Raw genomic sequence first — 19,183 nt, 5'->3', positions numbered from 1 at the left:
GTAGGACAACAAGCACTTAATTTATCATCCATTGCTAGTTTACTCTTTCAAATACTGTCCTTTACTTTATCAACATTGCAACTGCAAATAATACATAAGTTGTGTTTACAAAACTTTAGAGCACTCTAGAATGACTATATTTTAATCAAGCGAGAGGGCGCTTTGCTAGTTTTATCCTAGTTCCTTGTTAATACATCTCTAATTATAGTGCTATTCACATAAACAAACATAAACCAGCTCAATCTTTGTCATTTTCTCTGTCAACACAAAAGCCATAAGATTAATATGGAATGTTTGGGGCACTACTCAAAATCTTGTAGCATGTACAGTTGACCACATGGGGGCAGTGCTATTACAGCCTTATTGCACAGTAGCCTGATCCCTGTATGACCTCTGTATTTGATCAGTGTGTATCTTTATGCAGTGTCCGAGACAGCGTTGGCAGAGGTGACCCTGAACATCTTGTGTCTGCTGATGAGAGAGCAGTGGAGCTGGCTCTGCACCGAGAACATCCAGAGGACCATTCGACTACTGTTTGGGACCGTCCTCAACAGGTGACAGAGAGCAACAGGGTCAAAATCTAAAATGTGTAACACAAACACAGTACTAGGCCTGTAACAATCAATCAGAATATTTGCCGATTGAATAATTTCTGACTAATATGAAAATCAATAATAGTTATCTAAACTACACTGACTAAACATGTGCCAAAAAACATCTATTCAGTCTTCTCTCTTGGTTTATGTTTGATTTATTCTTCAAGTATTTATATAAAGATTCCACAATAACAGCTAAACAGAACAGTTTTGACCTTAAATCTGATCAATTAATAGGTTAATGGGAAAGCAATTAATTCTGTATCACCCTTTTTAAATTAAACCTTAAAAATTAGTATTGTTTAATGATTGAGAATATAACCAAGCTTCATAATGAAAACTTTTGTTGCCTACTGCACAGTGAAAACAGTCCATGGTACATTTTAGTGCACTTATGTAATATTATTGCCTTTTCAAATGTTTTACAAGTTCAGCCTCATTAAAACAACAATATAATAGTTGAGAGTTGTGTTAGCTGCAAAAATGTGCTTGTTATAATATATAGTACTTTTGGTCAGTGGTTGCTTTCAGAACTGTCAGTAGACTGTGAAGGACAACCTGTCTGCGTCTCTACATGTTTTTAACCTTGGTATATTACACTGTGCATTGGACCAAAGTCATAAAAAGGGAATTCTCTCCTTGAAGAAAGCAGTTTAAAAGTTCATTGAGAGCTCTACTAGTCTTTCAAAACATCTTTGTGTAAATGATCATATAGTTTTGTAAATGGCTAGCGACAGGTTTGGTGTTATTATGTAGGTGTATCATGATATCAAATTTTGAAGCACAATATATTACTACAGAGGTATACTGCTACTACTAAATGATAATATTTTTAAAAAAAAATTTGCCACTGACACATTGACAATAATGCAAAATAATCATAGTAAAACATTTTTAAATAATTAAAGGGTATGAGCTGCAACAGATAAATATGATAAATATTGATCCCTGAAATATATAGCACGATAGCAAAATATATAAATATAGCATCTTTAAAACCCCTAAAACCCCAAAAAGCGGTAGCTGTGCTGTAGTCAGTGAAGTACGGTACAAGGAGAGCATAAAGGGCTCTGGTTGTGCTTTGGCAAAACATCTTGGTCTCAGTGTGAAATACTTAGGTCTTTACATAACTTTAAAAACACGGTACATTCACACAGGGAGAATCTCTGAGCGAACACTGACTTTTACTGTTGGCCTGTCAGCAGCTTTACTCAAGAAGGATTTTATCGTTGTGGCCTCTCCACTTTGAAAAAAAGAAAAGGTTTCTAGAGTCATATTGTTCAGGTATAATCTTTTTAGATCAGTTTATGTAAATTATTAATTTTAATTTGTGGTACCTAGTTACCTTCATTGTGGTACAAGAAAAAATATTGAGTTACTAAAATTTTAAATCAGGAATGAAAAATGAAAAATACTTTAATTAGTCACTTAAACTTTGCAGGTTAAAGCAAATTTACAGGTCCAATTGTGGAGACTTGGCATGCTTAGTAGAATGCATATTTTTCAAGGTATTGGTTTAATGTAAAAGAAAAACAAAAAACACCTATACTTAAATAATAAGCCATTTTAATCCCATGTGGTTTAACGCCATGTGGTTCATTCCATGGAAAGCAATCTCCCTAGCATATCTCCATGTAACCAGTTTCTGGGCTTGTACCAGAAAAGTTACATAGTGCAACTTTAAAACACAACTAGTATAATGCAATTTTGCTTTTGTCCTTAGTACATATACATTGTATTGAGTTTCCGTGAAGTTTTGTCCTTGTACTAGTTGCAATACATTCATACGCATGTTTACAAACTTCAGTTGACTGTCTGACATTGACTTAAGCTGCACTGTCACTGTAAACTGGACAGTCAGAGGACAGTGTTCTTGGGTTTTGGTGTCCCTTTGCTGACTTCATGCTCCCAGGGGTATCACCACAGAAGTACCACTGCTTCAGAATGATTCTAGGTCCTCTATTTAAAGGCCGGCTAGCCAAGCACACAGGACCCCGCGCTTTTGTTTGGCTTCTGCTATATTAGGCTACAGTCTGTCAACATGTCTGTGATGACTCCGAGTGTGGTGTGTCACTGCACTGGAGATGGGATGTCCAGAATGTAAACAGCCCTTTATAGAAACTGTATTGTATTTACAAGGGTAGTAATAGTTGGCAGATATTAGGCACCAGAATAAGCCTTTGGTGATTGTAAGATAGATTGTAAGACAGTGTGAGAAGACAGTGTTTTGTGTGTTCTGTGTGTTTTGTTACAAGACACAACATTCTTCTATTTGTGCAAAGTTAAGAAGCAGGTAGTGCTTTAAGGATCTTTGTGCGTAAAACAGCTGCTCATTGGAAATGCGGGGGTGATTCTTTATGCTTACGAAACAGGTAGATGCTGCCAGAAAGATGGAAAGAATGGGACATCTGTGCCTCTGTGTGCTCCCTGAAGAAGACACCAGAGCTTAAATGTGTTTATGCACTTTTTAAAGTTACAGTCAATAATAAATTAAGGCTTTTAATTATTACTCTTAAAGTAAAAAGTTGCAAAGTGCACTTTTCAAGTACTTGGAGTTCTTTACCTGTTTTTTCATGATGTCCTGGCATAATCTATCCGTTTTTATTCATCTGTTAGTGGTGGGAGGATAAAACTCCAAGGAGACTGTAGGTAGGATACGGTACTGTTTAAGGTAACATAGAGCCTCCAAATGCAGTATGAAATTGCAAAAAGGACTAAGGACTGGCAGACAAAGTAACTAACTACATGATGCTCATTGATTGGTTGTTGTGGGCTTAGTAGGTCTGTTTTTCCCTTTAATTTTTACTGTGACCCTTTAGCATGTAATTTATTATGACAAGAACACAGTCAAACTGACCTATGACTGTACAAGTTCTTCCCATTCCAGACCGGACCTGTTAACAATCTGTAGTGGTCAGAAACTTAAGTGGTAAATGTTTTTGAGCATCTCCATAATAATTGGACATGGGAAGGCTATTACACAATACAACTTGTGTTTCTGTTTGTATGGTTTGAATGCTTTTGTCTCTTCTGAATTTTGAAGTGTAGGAGCCAGAGGCCAAAGGTCTGTCTGGAAATGTTTCTCTCAATGGGAGCAAATGTGAGATTGAGATGTCTGATTTTTATGCCCTGGAAGGTGGGACTGTTCTGATAAATATAGCCTAACAGCAAAAAAACAGCATGCTCGGAAACTGCACCTGAAGCCAAACTGTATTATGTCAGCACCTGTAATGAGATAATAATTACATATTTTTGTGGTGATGTCCAGTGCATGGCAATTACGGGCTGTATTTGATATCAATGTCTAAATGTAGGCACAGGCTGTTCTTGTTTATAAGATATATTTAAAACAAAAACTCCGGCGGGTTTTGGAAAAAGGTAGAGTCAAACACTTTACTGACGGATGCAGCTGAGAAACAGATTCCCTTTTGGGGGCAAGTAATTTTATATAGCAGGGTGAACTGCATATTTAAAGGTGCACTGTGTAACCCTTGGTTCAGGGTTCGCCACCTACCTTAATTGTCTCCATGGAGATACTGTTGCATCACCTGAAATGTTCAACTGTTGCCTATCATAATTACATACATTAATTACATGTCTTTATATTGCTAAAAAATACCTTGATCACAGATCTGACCTGTAACTTGCCCTGGTGGTGTCAGCTACTTGTCCCCATGGAGTTAGATATAATGCATATTGTAGAATATTCCAGGCAGTGCTATAATATCTGCATAGAAACAAGCAGGTGGGGGGCCAAGAAAGTTACATAGTGCACCTTTAAGCCTCAATAGCCTGACACTGTACACTTATAGCTAGATTAAAAGAAACCATTTTTCATGTTTAACACAACAGGAGCTTGTTAATCTCTCAGAGCTTTGCATGTGACCAGTGTTTAACCACACCTGTTCCACAATGACATCGTCCTTTATTTTTGTGTTCTAATATTGCATTATTAATACTTCCATAAACAAGCGCTGGGACCAGTAGATCTCGCTGACAGCTTGATGATGAAGGCGAGGATGAGGAGGGCACTGGAGGACTTAAGGCTTGTCAGCAGTTGTCACACAGTGAGGTCTCACTCACTCAATCTTTGTCCTTAGCTTTGCCTGTCACTGACTGCACCACACCTTTAATTAATACCAAGGGAACAGTTTGACAGACAGTAGCTTGACGAACAAGGAGTTGTGTGGCCCTTTGCTGCCTCCTGTCACAGATCTCATTCATTATAATACATGATGTCATAGTGGACTAACTTATACACCATTGTAATATCAGTTTGTAGGATTTTATGTTCTTTGAAGATTTGCCATTTAGAGTTGTTACAGCAAAACATTTGTCTCAGCTATAATTGCCTAAGAGAAAATCTACTACCATTTGTTGATCTTTTGCCCACATGCATTTATTTATTTGTTTATCCTGTGGTGTCATTAATGTAGACTTACACATTTCTTGTATTTAATATAGATCATGGCAGACAATCACCCCAATCACCCTATATGTCCATATAGAATAAAAGATGATAATGTTTCTTGGATTCTGTTCTATTTTTAGAATCATGTTTTTATTGGCATCATCTTCTAACTCATTACATGTCTGTCACCTTTTTATTTTTTGTAATGACATAATACAACATAAGACCTGAAACCTTGTTACTCTATGAAGAGCTCATGAATCAGGCTGTTGGGAATCCGGAGATTAGAGTCCAGTCCAAAATGATTGGCCCCAGAGCAGGAATACCTCAGGATTTTTGACACAGCCGCTTGTTTTCACAGTCAGAGGGCGTCTGTGTGTTCCTGTCCTGACATATGTGTCTCGGGCTCCAGACACAGACAAAAAAACAAGCACGTACCTTTGCTTGGCTGGGTGGGCCGCCAAAGAATAATGATAGACTGTGTGTGTATGGGGAGAAGGAGGAAGCCTGTTGGATGGAAAAGGTGGTGGTTACATAACTGTCCACTATCTATCAGCTCTGCTTGAGATGGGACATCCCAGCTGTTCTGGAGATGAGACCCTCTGCCATTGGATCAGGTTTAGATCACAGTTTCTCCGCCACACTGTTTGAGATGGATGTGAGCCATGTGCCCTGTCACGTTTAGTAACTCCACTACATCTGCTTCGCATCTATAAATATTACATTTTGAGGTTTTCATATAAGCATGTGCAGCTCTCTCATGTGTGAGTTAAAGGCCATATTCTACTGTATCAAACGTGATCATCTTTTAGGAATTATATCACTTTGCACCAGGTGAAAAAATGTCATTTTTTGCATTTTTATATCTTCAGTTTTGCCAAGCCAAGTCCAAACACTATTGTGCAACCATAACCAGGTAATTCAATTCAAATGTGTTTGCCCCAGTATTCCAGACACTCAAACTTGCTTTACAATTTTGGTGCATTATTCATTTACTTCACACTCAGTGAAGGTAAGCGGTTATTGTAGCCACAGCTGCCCTGGGGCAGACTGATGGAAGCAAGGTTGCCAATCTCCACTGTGGCACCTGGAATTCCCAGTGGTCTCCCATCCAAGTACTAACCAGGCCCTACTTTGCTTAGCTTCTTAGATCTAAGATCTGAGCTCAGGCTTTAACACAGAGATTTGGCCAGTATATGAAGGTTGGCCATCTAGTACACATTCTTTATAAATGTTGAGATTTTTGGTTTTGATCATTTCTGTCATCTCCCATGTGCTTGACCACAAAACACCCATCAGCCGAGTTCCACCAGTAAAGCCTCTCCAATTTGTTTAGTCAGTTGCATCAAGACTCCAGTGCTCCTCTGGGATACATCACACGGCTCATTATTGCTTTGATAAACTTAGCCTGAGTCGAGTGATCTGAACTTATTAGCAGTTAAATCCAGAAGAGGGGTGAAGTCATGTGGTGTTAGGCTGTTCTCATCGTTGGTGTGGGTTTCACTGCTTCACCTGAGCCTAAGGACACTATTACCGAACCAGTCCTCTTCTCCAGGGGCATTCCTCTGCACTGACATCTCATTTGTTGAAAGATTACCAAAAGCTTATTTTAGCTCAGACACAATCCTTTTAAACTTTTGTGTGTCCACCTTAAATGGTAACTCTGGGAAGGTCTTCAGGGTCATAGCATTGCTATTTTGTCTGTTTGCATGTCATATCATTGGTATTCATTCACATATTTTTTAACATTAACAGTCAGCTTGTGATGAACAAAACGGCACCTGCAGTTTACTCATTAAAGACTGAACAGTTATGTAAGCATAGATGCAAACTAAAATGGACTGCAATTGATTTGGAGATATGCAAAATTTGAATCTTGAGTAAATTATAATTTGATTTGGGGCATTTGAGAATTGAACTGCAAACTTAATACTCAAATAACGTATAACTATGACCATGTTTGTAGAGGTCTTAATGAGGGATGCACCGATCTGATACTGGTATCGGATATTGGCATACCAATACTGAAAAATTTATTCGTTCGGATGTACTTCCAAATATCGGTTCAGCTGATATCCTGGTTGAACATATAGATTTACATAAATTAATATTTACTGGTCATAGTCGGCATAGAAAGTTTCATAATGTTAGATTTTTTTTATTTATACATAGTTGTTCTGTAGTTACTTGAGAGACATAACATAAATGATGTTTTTATTTTCTGCTGTGGTATCAGTTAATATCGGGTATTGACCGATTAGAAAGCTGCAGCCCTAAAGGCAAATTAGGGTTGTATGCATGTAGTAATTTAATAAATTAATTGGTCAAAATTTTATCTTTGTTTACTGATTTTATTGAGGGGCCCATATTAGAGTATTTTCTGATCTACGTAGTAATGTTTCCTCATCAAAAACATACCTGGAGTTTTGTTTTGTTTCATTCACATATGTTTAACACAAAAATCCTGCATATTTTGGCTGAGTTCTTCAGAAAACACCCTGTTCGACCTTGTGATGTCATGTGGTAATACAGGAAGTGCTCCACTGTGTTTTTAAACTCCATTCACCTTCTCTAGAATCATTTGGATAATTTCAGCCCTGGAATTGCCTATATAGCTGTTAATCTGAAAACTTCTTCTTCATGACATCACAAGGTGGTACAAAGCATTTTGAGCTTTGGAGATGTAGACAGACTAATAATAAAGAGTTATGGTGCTCAAACATGTGAATGACACAGCTTGAAGCTCAAAAGGGTCAGCTTTGTGCATTGTATTACCTTTTAAGCAGACATGCACAGTGGATGTCTTCGGTCAACCTAGAACTTGTTGACTACAGCCCAAATTGCTTTTTAAATTCATTTAACATAATACTTTATGGTAGATGAAAGTTGGAATAATCATGTTGGAAGGCAGACAAAAATAGATGTAGCCCTAAGCCAGATAAGCCTTTTGTATCTCAACTTTTTGTCCCTATAAGGTAACCAGTATTGCATGGAAATCAATGGATATGCTGTCAGACATTATGTTCTAATTTTTTACCATTTTGTACTCAAGTGTCCATACTAAACCAAACCGAGGCCACATGCCGACAGCTAAACATCTTTTGAGCACTTTCCTCTCAACGTGAAAAATAACAATTTGACAGAATAGAGCTGGAAAACAACTACTGCGGTTTTCATGGTAGCAATAATTTTGTTCAGACTGAGCCCGACGCAACCACAATCTCCCATATAGTATTACTTGGCATTTGTCAGGTCTAATTGGTTGAAGGAGCTCTCTTCTGTGCATGTAGAAAAGTTAAAAATCAATGTGTGGTTTAATACGGCAAAGGGAAAAGCAATCTTGGTGGTTCTGGCCAAAAGCTCCAGCGGTGATGACAGCAATGGCTCAGTTTGATGGATGTTTTTGTGGCAGAAACAATACATGGATGTCCTTCTGCTTAGTATGTCAGTGTTTGTCTTATTTGTAAGTTTCAGATTCCTGTTATAGGTGACATTTTGAGGATTTTTCACCATTCAGGTAGAACAAATTTATGTTATGTTTAAGTTGTTAGTTGCTATTGGTCCTAAATTTTCACCGCTCTTAAACCCACAAAAGTCCTACTTGAATAAACCGTTGCTGCTAGTTTAGCAGGGGAGGGCGCTTAGCAATGCTGACAGGAGAGAACACAGGGAAAGCACATAGTGCAAATAGTGAGAAAAAAATGTGAAAAAAACCCCAAAACACCAGGATCATGTAGAGCGGGTTAATACGAACATTTTAAGACCAAAATGACTACTCTGACAGCAACGGTTTTGTAGAGATGTGACGGTTTTTCAGTAGAAAGTTAATTGGAGCCAGAGGTTAGCTATGCCCATTTACAGTCTATGCACTGGCCTCATAGCATAACAAGGATAACTAGCAAGAAATTTTCTGAGCAAATTGAGTTTTCAGTCTCATTCGACTCTTCACACCCTGCTGCCAAATGTCACTGGCTCCATCCTTCATCAGAAAGATTGTTACAGCTATCTTACCCTGACTAATATATTGACAGCACCAAGTCTATTGTATTGTATACAATTTACTATGTTGTACTATCCAATTTGCCTGATCAGCCAGTCCCATCTACATTATGTTCAAATTCAGAAATGTCTGGATTCAGACATAGAGAGTGACAAACCCTGTCCTAATTTGGGAGGGTTCAGCCACAGTTGCTAATTTGTAGCATGTTTCATATCTCGTGAAATTTCTACAAAATATAAAACTTCTTTAACCTTAGGTAAATAATAGTTAGGTGCTTTCCTTGCTGAATCTGCAGAATTCATTTGTGTTTTTTTTTCTCCCCTTTTTACTGTTTTCCCCCATTTTTATTGTTTTTCCCCTTTTATTTGTTTTGACACGTAGGACAATGCATCTCTGAGTGGTTAGTTTGCCTATCAATCATACCAGGATACTGTTCCAGACCTATGTGTCTTTGTAAAGTTTTGCCAAAGCACATGGATCCGGCTGGTCAGGTAACTACAGTACTCAACAATATTACTGCAGGTTATTTAATGCAAAGTTTAAACTTTGGGCTTATTTATACTGTATTAGAATAAACACCCACTGAGCCACCAAACCCAATATCAACAAACCCGTGCTTAAAATAAGAGCTTCATTTGATCCCAGACATTCTGTGATGTGATCAGGGCCATCTCGTGTGTCCACAAATACAGTCTGCAATATAAACAGATGTAAGACAATCTCTGAAGTGTCTGTCTTTTCCTGGTAATGCTTGGGTGCTAAAGCAACACAATTAACACTTCATCTGCTTCACATGGACTCTGCTCTAATTTTACCCCTTGCCTCCGCCCTGACCTGGTTTTACTCAGCACCTGGTCCACACCAAATCTTCACACTTTAACAAATCAGGCACCGGGCTCTGTCAGAGTAACAGGGAGATTATTTTACAGTATGAATTTTCCATAGATAGCATTTAGTGTATTGTAAAAGGCAATGGTGGAACGTAACAAAGTAACAAACAAGGTAAAATTAATAAAGTACTGTATTTAAGTATACGTTTTAGATATCTGTACTTTACTTAAGGACATTTTAAAGTAAATACTTTTTACTTTACTTTACTACATTTGAGAGCATGTATCTGTGCTTTCTACTCCACTACCACCACTTTTTTTTTTAACAGAACTGAAAAGTAAAAGTATTTTTTATTATTGTTTGAGACCTGCTGAAAAGCCTGAAGGTTTATTTTTAACACAAAGCAAGCAAAAATATTCTAATAAAAACAGCTAGGAAAAACACTGTCAATTAAATTCTTTCTGCTGAACAAAATGCAGTACAATTCTTTATAAAAAATCTGTAAATCTGAAGCTTTATTAGATCATAAAATCTGCGCAAAATGCTTTTTACTTTTGATTCTTTAAGTACATTTTGAAGCAGGTACTTTAATACATTTACTTAAGTAGATTTTTTAATGTGATACTTCTTCCATCAATGGTAAATGGCACAACAATTCATCTTTGACTTTCAATTTCCACAGTAAATTTTCCACGTTAGTGTTGCATTCAAATGTGAGCCCTGCTTTATATCAGATGCTCTTCATTATGCACCTTATTTGGATGGTTGGCAATCCCACCTCTGACCAGTGTACTCCTCTTGTTATATACTTTGGGCAAGACACTTTACCCACCTTCACTATGTGTAAATGTAATGTGTGAGTCAGTGATTGGTGGTGGTGAAAGAGTTGGGCACAGATTGACAGCCAGTATTACTGTAATTACTGTAATTAAGACTACTGCTTTGTGATTGGACTAGTTGTATCTATGTCTAAAAACATCTTAAATTAGTACTCCCAGATAAGAAAGATACATTTACAAATTCAGTAATGGCAAATGTTTTGTACATATGCAGTATTAAAATGTTTAGTAGATTTTTTTATTACAAAAAATGTTTTTAAATAAGATGAAAAAAGAGATGACTAAAAATTAAAAAGAAAAGTATCACACATGTGGTGTGCTAGGGTAGACACATGTAGGGTATTCATATGAAGTAACTGTGGTATTGGTTTACCCTTAAAGTTATGCTCTGGTGTGGAGGTCCATCTCTACATTGGCCAGTCCTGCTCTATGGGCCGGTCCTGTAGCCACTGTTACTGACCCCAAAAAGTGTTTGGGAATTAGATGTATTATAAGGAGTAATAGAAAGTTGGAATAATAAACATGTAACTAAATTCCATAGGGATGCAGTGTTACTTATGCAGTACATTATCGGACATGGTTAGATTTTGGTTTATTAGGGTCTAATAGAAGTGGAGAAAAACACTGTCAGATGTTGAATATAACAAAGTATGTGTTGTGGTTTGTTGTGTGTTTGGCTAAGGGCTGTGCATGTAATCAAACTAATCAAATCAACATTCACTAGTTTAAAGTTGTCAGTGATGTTCTTGGGACTTTTTAATCAAGAACTTTACAGCCAGTCCTCTGTAAAAGCATTTGGTTTGGAGCATAGTTCAGACTTGGGGGAATAAATTTGAATTTTCTATCTACTGCCTAAACTGAAATCAGTATTAAAAGCATGTTTTACTTGTTTTTAAAAAGAAAAAAACATTTAAAAATTATGATTCATCAATATGAGGGGAAAAATGTTAACACGTGGGCCAGTTCTGCTCTATGGGCCAGTCCTGCTCCGTGTGCCCTGTCTGCTCTGTGCTTATTACAAACAGGCCTCAGATAAACGGTCTCATGTGTGGAGATGTAAATATTGTGTTCTTCTTCATTTGTTCTCTCAGGAAGAGTCTGCTCTAACAGAGTTCACTGACAGAGGAACCTCTTAATAGAAACCAGAGTAAACACTCAGGCCTAATAGATACAGTTTGGTGGTTATATCACACTATTTGAAACACCACTCCTTTTATAGGAAGTCTGATCAGCCAGGCATGTAATTCACATTTTAAGTTTGTTTGTTACCAGTTATACCCAAATCATGCACTATAGGTAAAAAAAAGTCCAGCTAAAGTAGTCCTGAGTTTAGCTCAAGATCTGGAGATGATCCCCAGGTGCCCACTCCTCCTGACAGGTTGCCCTGTGGTATTTGTCAATGAAAAAGTTTAAAAACACCTGCACTTGTGCACGTTCTGAAAGTTTTAGCTAAACATATGATTGTGATTTCTATATGTTTAGTCACCTGCTTTGACTTTCCCTGTCATGGATTTTATATAAACCTGCACAATTTGTCTCCAAATAGAGGAAGAGGTCTTGTACAATTATACAAACAAAGCAGATCATAACTGACTTCATTGCAGAAGTTTTACATTAATTCCCCTCATCTCTGCACATTTAACTTTGCTCAGGTGACATATGTTTTTCTGGTACATACCATCAGTGCAGCATACTGCCATTGTTCCATTTGGCAAGGCACTAGTTTTAATGTGAGCTCACATTTTAGTCACCAAATCTCCATACAAAAAAAAATATTTATTGACATATTTATTGGGTCTGTTTTTGTAATTTCTATGAAACAACACTTATCTCATGTGTCAGGTATCAGCAAAAACGTAAAGCTAGTGTGTCTATTTTCCTTATCAAAAAAGTATAGGATTGGTGCATCTCTTCTAAAGTTATTATGTAATGATTGTTTTTTCTTTTTTTTAACTGAGTGGTTAGACAGTTTGTATTCTGTTTTCTATTTGTCCTAATGACATTTTCACAGTGGAAATAATAACTAAAGCCTGTAACAGATCTTGGTCCAACTCAGAGGCCCAGTGTAATTTTCCTCCTATAGCCATTGTTACTGACCCAAGAAAAATGTTTGGGAATTACATGAGACACATTACAAGGCCAAAAATAGAAAGTTGGAATAATAAACACTTATGTAAATTGCTTAGGCCTGCAATTTTACATACATTCAATACGCTGTTATGTGCATGTTCACATGTTGGTGTTTCTAATGGAAGTAGAGAAAAACACTGACAGATGTTGAATGTAATACATAAGTGTCTTCATGGCAGCATTGGACAAACAAAGTGCGTGTTGTGGTTTGTTGTGTGTTTGGCTAAGGACTGTATATCTAATCAAACTGTAATCAAATCAACATTCAGTAGTTTAAAGTTGTCGATGATGTTCTTGGGGGTTTTTAATCAAAAAGTTTGCAGCCAATTCTTAGTAACAACATTTGGTTTGGAGCATAGTTCAGACTTGGAGAAATAAATTGGAATTTTCTGTGTTTATATCCACTGTCCAAATTAAAATTCTCACACATTAAATCAATATTGAAAATGTTTTTAGTACTTTTTAATTAGAAAACAATTGTAGAAGTTATGATTGATCAGTATGAGGGAAAACATGGGAACACATCTTATGCCATATTCCTCTGCTTGGGAGAACATGCAAACTCAACACAAAAAGGTCCCAAGAGTTGAACCTAGGACCTTCTTGCTGTGAGTATGTAGCACCAACCGTAGTAGTCAAATCAAATAATGTAACAAATGATACTTGATATTACGCTGGGGGTATTCTACATGTGTGTGTATTGGTGGAATGCTCACTGGTTACTATGGAGACACAATGCATGCAACACTGCCAAAACGTTTTAGAATTGTCTGGAAAAAAAATACAAAATGGATTTAAACAAGATGTTTGATTTTCAACAAAAAAGATGAGTTTGAGTAACTAAAAAACTGTTGGCTAATACTAGCTGGCTTGTGACTGTAATGTAATTTGAGAGGGACTTGTTTAACAGCACAAATCAGCTCCTCTGTTGCAATTCTAACAAAGTCAGTTCTTTAAGGTCAGACTGTGTTAAAATAAAGCTCAGATTAAAGTCTAACAAACCTCAGACAAAGCATACCTACAGTTAGCCTCACTCTCCCAGAGAATGTTGATGACTTCACGGAAAGTATCAATATTAGCCAGACTCAATAATAATATGCGATAATCATGCCATTACATTTTATGCATATACTATTATCTACAATTTTTTTCATTTTATTTATTTATTTATTTATTTTTATTTTTTCAATTTTAAAATTATACATAACAAAAACAAGTCTCATAACCCACCCCTCTCTACATACTCATTACACACGAACACAAAACTATACAAAAAATACTGTGCAAAAAAAAAAGAAATACATTAACTGTCAATCAAATCTAGTCTTGTCAAGATGTTTAAATAAAAACATGTTTCACCATAGGTATCATTACATGCTTTTGTATTTTATGTAAAGTTAATGCACAGCCAGTTGCTCCTCCGTCAGCGTCTGCCAACTCACACAATACGAGTCTTGGTCCAAGGTTTCTATGGCTCCTGATTCCTCACACTGTCACTTTTTCCACTCCAGCTCTTAATTACACCAGTCATTTTTTAGCAGGGAAATTATGGTGCTAATGAATTTATTTATTTTTGTAGCTGTGTCAATACAGTGCTGTCTGCCAAAGGGACTAATATAAAATGACACAGAGGAGCTGACATGGTGCAATAAACAACTCCTCTGTGGTTTTCAATAAATCCAGTACATTAGGCACCAGTCATTTGTTTTCTGTTCTGGCAAAGCTACTGTATGTACAATGCTGAAGATCATGAATCACTAAAGGGCATTAAAATTGAGCTTTAAATTCAGCAAAGAAATCTTCAGTGATCTGTCCAGTGTCCAGTCTATTATGGATTGGTAAAGTTACATAGGGCCCAGAGAGAAATTGGACCTCTGCATTGGACCCATTTATTGTTGATGGGGCAAGCTTTCAGGAGCAGTGGGTGGCTATAGCCCTTCTCCAGATGTTGGGGTAACTTCATTGTTCAGAGTACCCATAGCTGGAGGGTTACTTATCCAAATACTGTTGGATATATATATTTAACCTGGCTCACGCCAGGCTGATATGTGTCTCCCTCTGTTCAATTAAGTTCTGCACATTATCAATCTGGAATGGCTCTTGCTGATTGGACTAATCTGATTCTCATCAAAATATCATAACAGCGGAACAAGCCCAAAAATCAAACTTTTGTTGCATCTAGTTGAGAGAAAAGCACAGACATCCTCTCAGCACACAAATGCTCATCATTCTGCACATTTTTCACAAACAATTGCCCATACTGATGTTAAAATAGGCTGAAGTACATCTGTCACACGCCAAGATGGATTCTTGTGAATTTGTGAATTCAGACATCTTAAAAACTCATCTTGCTGTGCAAGGTTAAAAGTGAATTGTGTAACTTTTCTGATGGAAGGTCCATCAAATGGTTTCACAGTGAAGATATTATTGCTTTGTCTGGAATGTTTCACAATATGGTTTTGTATGGGTGCTCCTGACAGGTTTCCCAGTGGAACTGAACGATGGGTAAAATGCAGAGGACAAATTTCCCTGCAGGGACAATGAAGTGTACCTTATGTCTTATGGTTATTTATAATCAGCACTTGTCAAGTCCCTTTCACATCTTTATAGAGACTTCTAAACAGCCCTGGACATACTGTACTGTATGACCACCCATCTCTTTCACACTGACTCCAGTTTAAAAGCATTAACAGTGAAATCCTATATCCCCAACTGTAAATTAGCCTTCATAATGTCACTGGGTTATTGTACATCTGGCTGTGAGTGCTGAGTTCAGTTTGTGGGACAGAGGAAAGTTCTCAGTAATTTATGGAGCTTGTCTATGACTGGTACAATCCAAAGAGTAATAAACTTTGTTGTACACCTGCTGAGTTTATCGCAGCAGGAACCAAAGTGTACTCGTTTCTGAGGAGAGATGTAGCTCGAACAATTATGCCAAATGTCATTGATAATTACAGCTTTAATGGTTAGATTTAGGTGGGTAGATTATAAAAATATTATTGGGATACTCCAAAATAATATTGAGATGTTACATTTTTGTCAAGTAAGCCCACCCCAGATACAATTGTCACTTAGCACCTGTATCTGGTTTAGAGATGGCCCAATATGGATTTTTTTGAGCCATTTCTGATATTCGGCTTTGCTGCTGTGGCCGATAACTGATATATTCTGATATTTATATTTTTCATTTAAAATCCATACCAAGGCCAACTAATTTATATTAGGTTAAAGTAACTATCAAAAATTTACTTTTTGCTGTTGTAAACACAATAACAGGATGTATTTTAGTGGGATACAAATGTATTTCTTACATGTCTGTATAAAAAAGGCTATGATGCCTTTATATTTCCATTTTGACTCATTAGTCTGTTCTAAAAGGGCACTTTGAGTCTGGCAGTGTGAAAAATATCAGTATTGAATATATCCAATATGATATTGAGTCATTGAATCATATCAGCTGATACCGATACTGGTGCCGATATACCGCCTATCCTTAAGCTGGTTTATAATAATTGTTTATGAAAGGTAGTGAGGAACACTGCATATATATATCCAGGCACTGATGAAAAGCAAACAAAATATAGTGGTGTTTGTTCAAGTGACTGTCAATGTATACAAAATTATTAAAAAAAACAAGGCACTCTCCTTTAAATTTAAAATGTCATTTCAGCCTACTGGCCTTCATCAGGGGGACAAAAACAATAATTGTGTATCTAATCGACTAATCAACAAGTTCTTGATTGAGCAACTGAGCAATGCTAGATTTCCTCTGCAGAGAACAAAACATCTTGTCTAAAAATTCTTTATGATCAATAGCTGTGAAAAACAAGTACAGTCCCTGTATGTCTCCTCACAGTAATACTAATATTATTAGTAGAAGCTTATGTTCCCCATAATGACAAACAACAGAACAAGAATGGATAGTTTGCTCATATTATGTTTTTTTTTTTTAACTTTTTCTTTGGACAGTAATTTGCTTGTATCAGATGGTAATTGTGCTGGAAGAAACCACATAAACAAGAAGATTTGTACTGTTTGTCCTGGACTTTTTCAATAAATGATATATTTATAGTCAATTGGCAGCTCAAGTGGACTGAAAAATCCACTTTTGAAACATTTGTGGTTTTATCTGTCTCAAACCTATTTATTTAAACATTACATACTACGCATGTTTTACAGGAAAAATAAGATGTTCCGGCAAGTTCACAATGTACTGTCCCATACTTGGTCCCACCCCCACGTGTAGTATAGAATAACCTGGAGTTTTTGGCTTCTTCTGTGCTTTCCTATGAGATAAAGCAAGAAAACAGAGTGGAAACTATAAATGGAAGCCGGCATGTCCAGACCTCTGCATACAGCACAAATGAAATAACTTTATTAGGGGCCACAAGTCAGTGAAAGCAGCATAACATGTCCCTCATACTTGGGCTCCACTGTGAGCTTTACCTTGCATAAGAGCATGTGCATGGTGTTACACAGCTCTGTCTCTCCTGGAAACATTGCAGAATTTATGTTTGTGAAGACTATAAATGGAGAATGCCCGGTCCCTGTGTGCACTGCTGTTTGTCACGTAGACACTGTAGCGTTCTTATAGCCTCCCCTACAGTTTCACATGTCCGACCCATACAATGCTGACATGCTTGAGTTACATTGAGATGTCGTTTTTAGCTTTTGCAGACTTTAAATAACTGTCCCGGCCAGTCTGGGAGGCGGCGGGCAATGTTTCCACCCCTCTGGGCATCTTGGTGTGAAAAGGGTCGCGTCACAACAAAAGGGTCAAAGTCACTGAGCTGCACACTGCCGCAAAAAGACCTCTTCACATGACCCAAAATCCAACTGTGATCTTAAGAAATTCATGGAAAGTGCCCGCAGAACGCACATGATTTCAAATCCGCATGGGAATGTATGGAGGGAGAGGTTTGCCAAGGATCATTCGGTGTTGGGCAGGTCAGCCATGATGATAGGGTCGCAACACATTTAAATAACTGTCACTTTGAAGGATTTTCAGGTCAGGAGGTTAACTAACCTTTGCCAGGATCACTCCACCTTGAACTAGGAGTTGTTAATGTATGAAGAAATGCTTCACATGTGCTGGCCATTATGACATATGTCTACATTATAAAACAATACAGACTATAATATCATGTGTTTTTTCTTGCTTTTGCAATTTTCCAGTAATTGCAGCTGTTCATTTAGAAACATAGATCAGTTTTTAATTCATAAAGGCAGGTTGCAGGTCAGACTTAATTATAATTCTTAATCTCAGACGGATTATCCTGGTTAAATAAAGGTAAAATAATATAAAATATGGGGTAATTGACCTAAAACCTAATATGAATAAGATAAATAGCCAATCAAATCAATAAAATGTCTCATTCCTGTTTTCTTGTCAAATGCAGTGTTCCTCTAGACTTTATTTCTTATGCCTATGCTTCTATGCTGCATGGACTCTTCTAACTCAAGCTAACTGTTAAATGCCTTTCTTTTTGTGTTGCAGATTTCTGGATGTGAGTGTGGCTAACCTGTTGTGCACCAGGTACTGGACCATGTATCTGCAGGTCATACAGGAAGCAGTGTGGCCTGGGGGCACGTTGCCCACCGCTCCAGAGGTGGTCCGCACTCAGCAGCAGAAAGATGACACTAAACAGGAAGCACTGCAGTGTCTCATGCAACTTCTACCAGGTACGATCACATATGAAAAGCCCTGCAGTATGCATTATGATTTCAATCCCCTGTTATTTTTAGATGAATCCTTCACTTAAAGCAGTCATATTAGGCTCGTGTTGTTTCCTCATTAAAAACAGACCAGGAGTTGTATTTTGTTTCATTCACACATGTTTTACACACAAAGCCTACATAACAGAAAACACTCTGTTCCTGCATGTGATGTCATCTGGTGGTACAGGTCAGGAAGTACTCCACTTTTTAAACTCCATACACCTTCACTAGAATCATTTGGATGATTTCAGCCTAAAGGTAAAAGGTTGGTGTTAACATGAAAACTACCACTACAAGCCATCACAAGGTAAAACAGCATTTTGAGCTTTGGAGATAAAGACATAGTAAAGGATTACTCAAACATGTGTGAATGAAACAAAACACAATTCAGGTCAGTTTTTGAGGAGGTAACAGCAGTATATCATGGCTTAAAGCTCACAGGTGTCAATTTTGTAGCAATTTTGTGTATGTAACTAAACCATTTGTTTGCAGATCTGATTTCTGATATGCTGGGATCGGACAAGTATAAGCTCAGCTGGCAAAATGCACTAGACTCTCTACAGGATCCATACATTAACAGGTGCCATTATTATTATTATTACATGCTCTTGTAATGTACGTAGAAGTACAGATCATTTTAACTCTTATATTTAGGCAT

The 19,183-nt window shown here is 37.2% G+C and overlaps 1 protein-coding gene across 1 annotated transcript in view; it reads left to right on the top strand.

Annotated features, from left to right (window-relative positions):
- Positions 1-19,183, top strand: part of snx19b (sorting nexin 19b) — a 29,043-nt gene that overhangs the window by 7,311 nt on the left and 2,549 nt on the right. The window contains 3 exon segments of the mRNA XM_055166909.1: positions 425-554; positions 18,305-18,489; positions 19,018-19,105. Coding sequence (XP_055022884.1) covers positions 425-554; positions 18,305-18,489; positions 19,018-19,105 — 403 coding nt within the window.

The sequence above is a fragment of the Boleophthalmus pectinirostris genome, unplaced genomic scaffold, assembly GCF_026225935.1.
Source record: "Boleophthalmus pectinirostris isolate CB_2022bp ecotype Guang Dong unplaced genomic scaffold, ASM2622593v1 HiC_scaffold_9, whole genome shotgun sequence".
In the NCBI taxonomy this organism is placed as follows: Eukaryota; Metazoa; Chordata; class Actinopteri; order Gobiiformes; family Gobiidae; genus Boleophthalmus; species Boleophthalmus pectinirostris.
The sequence above is the reverse complement of the archived record's forward strand: the minus strand, read 5'-3'. Positions and strand labels throughout refer to the sequence as shown.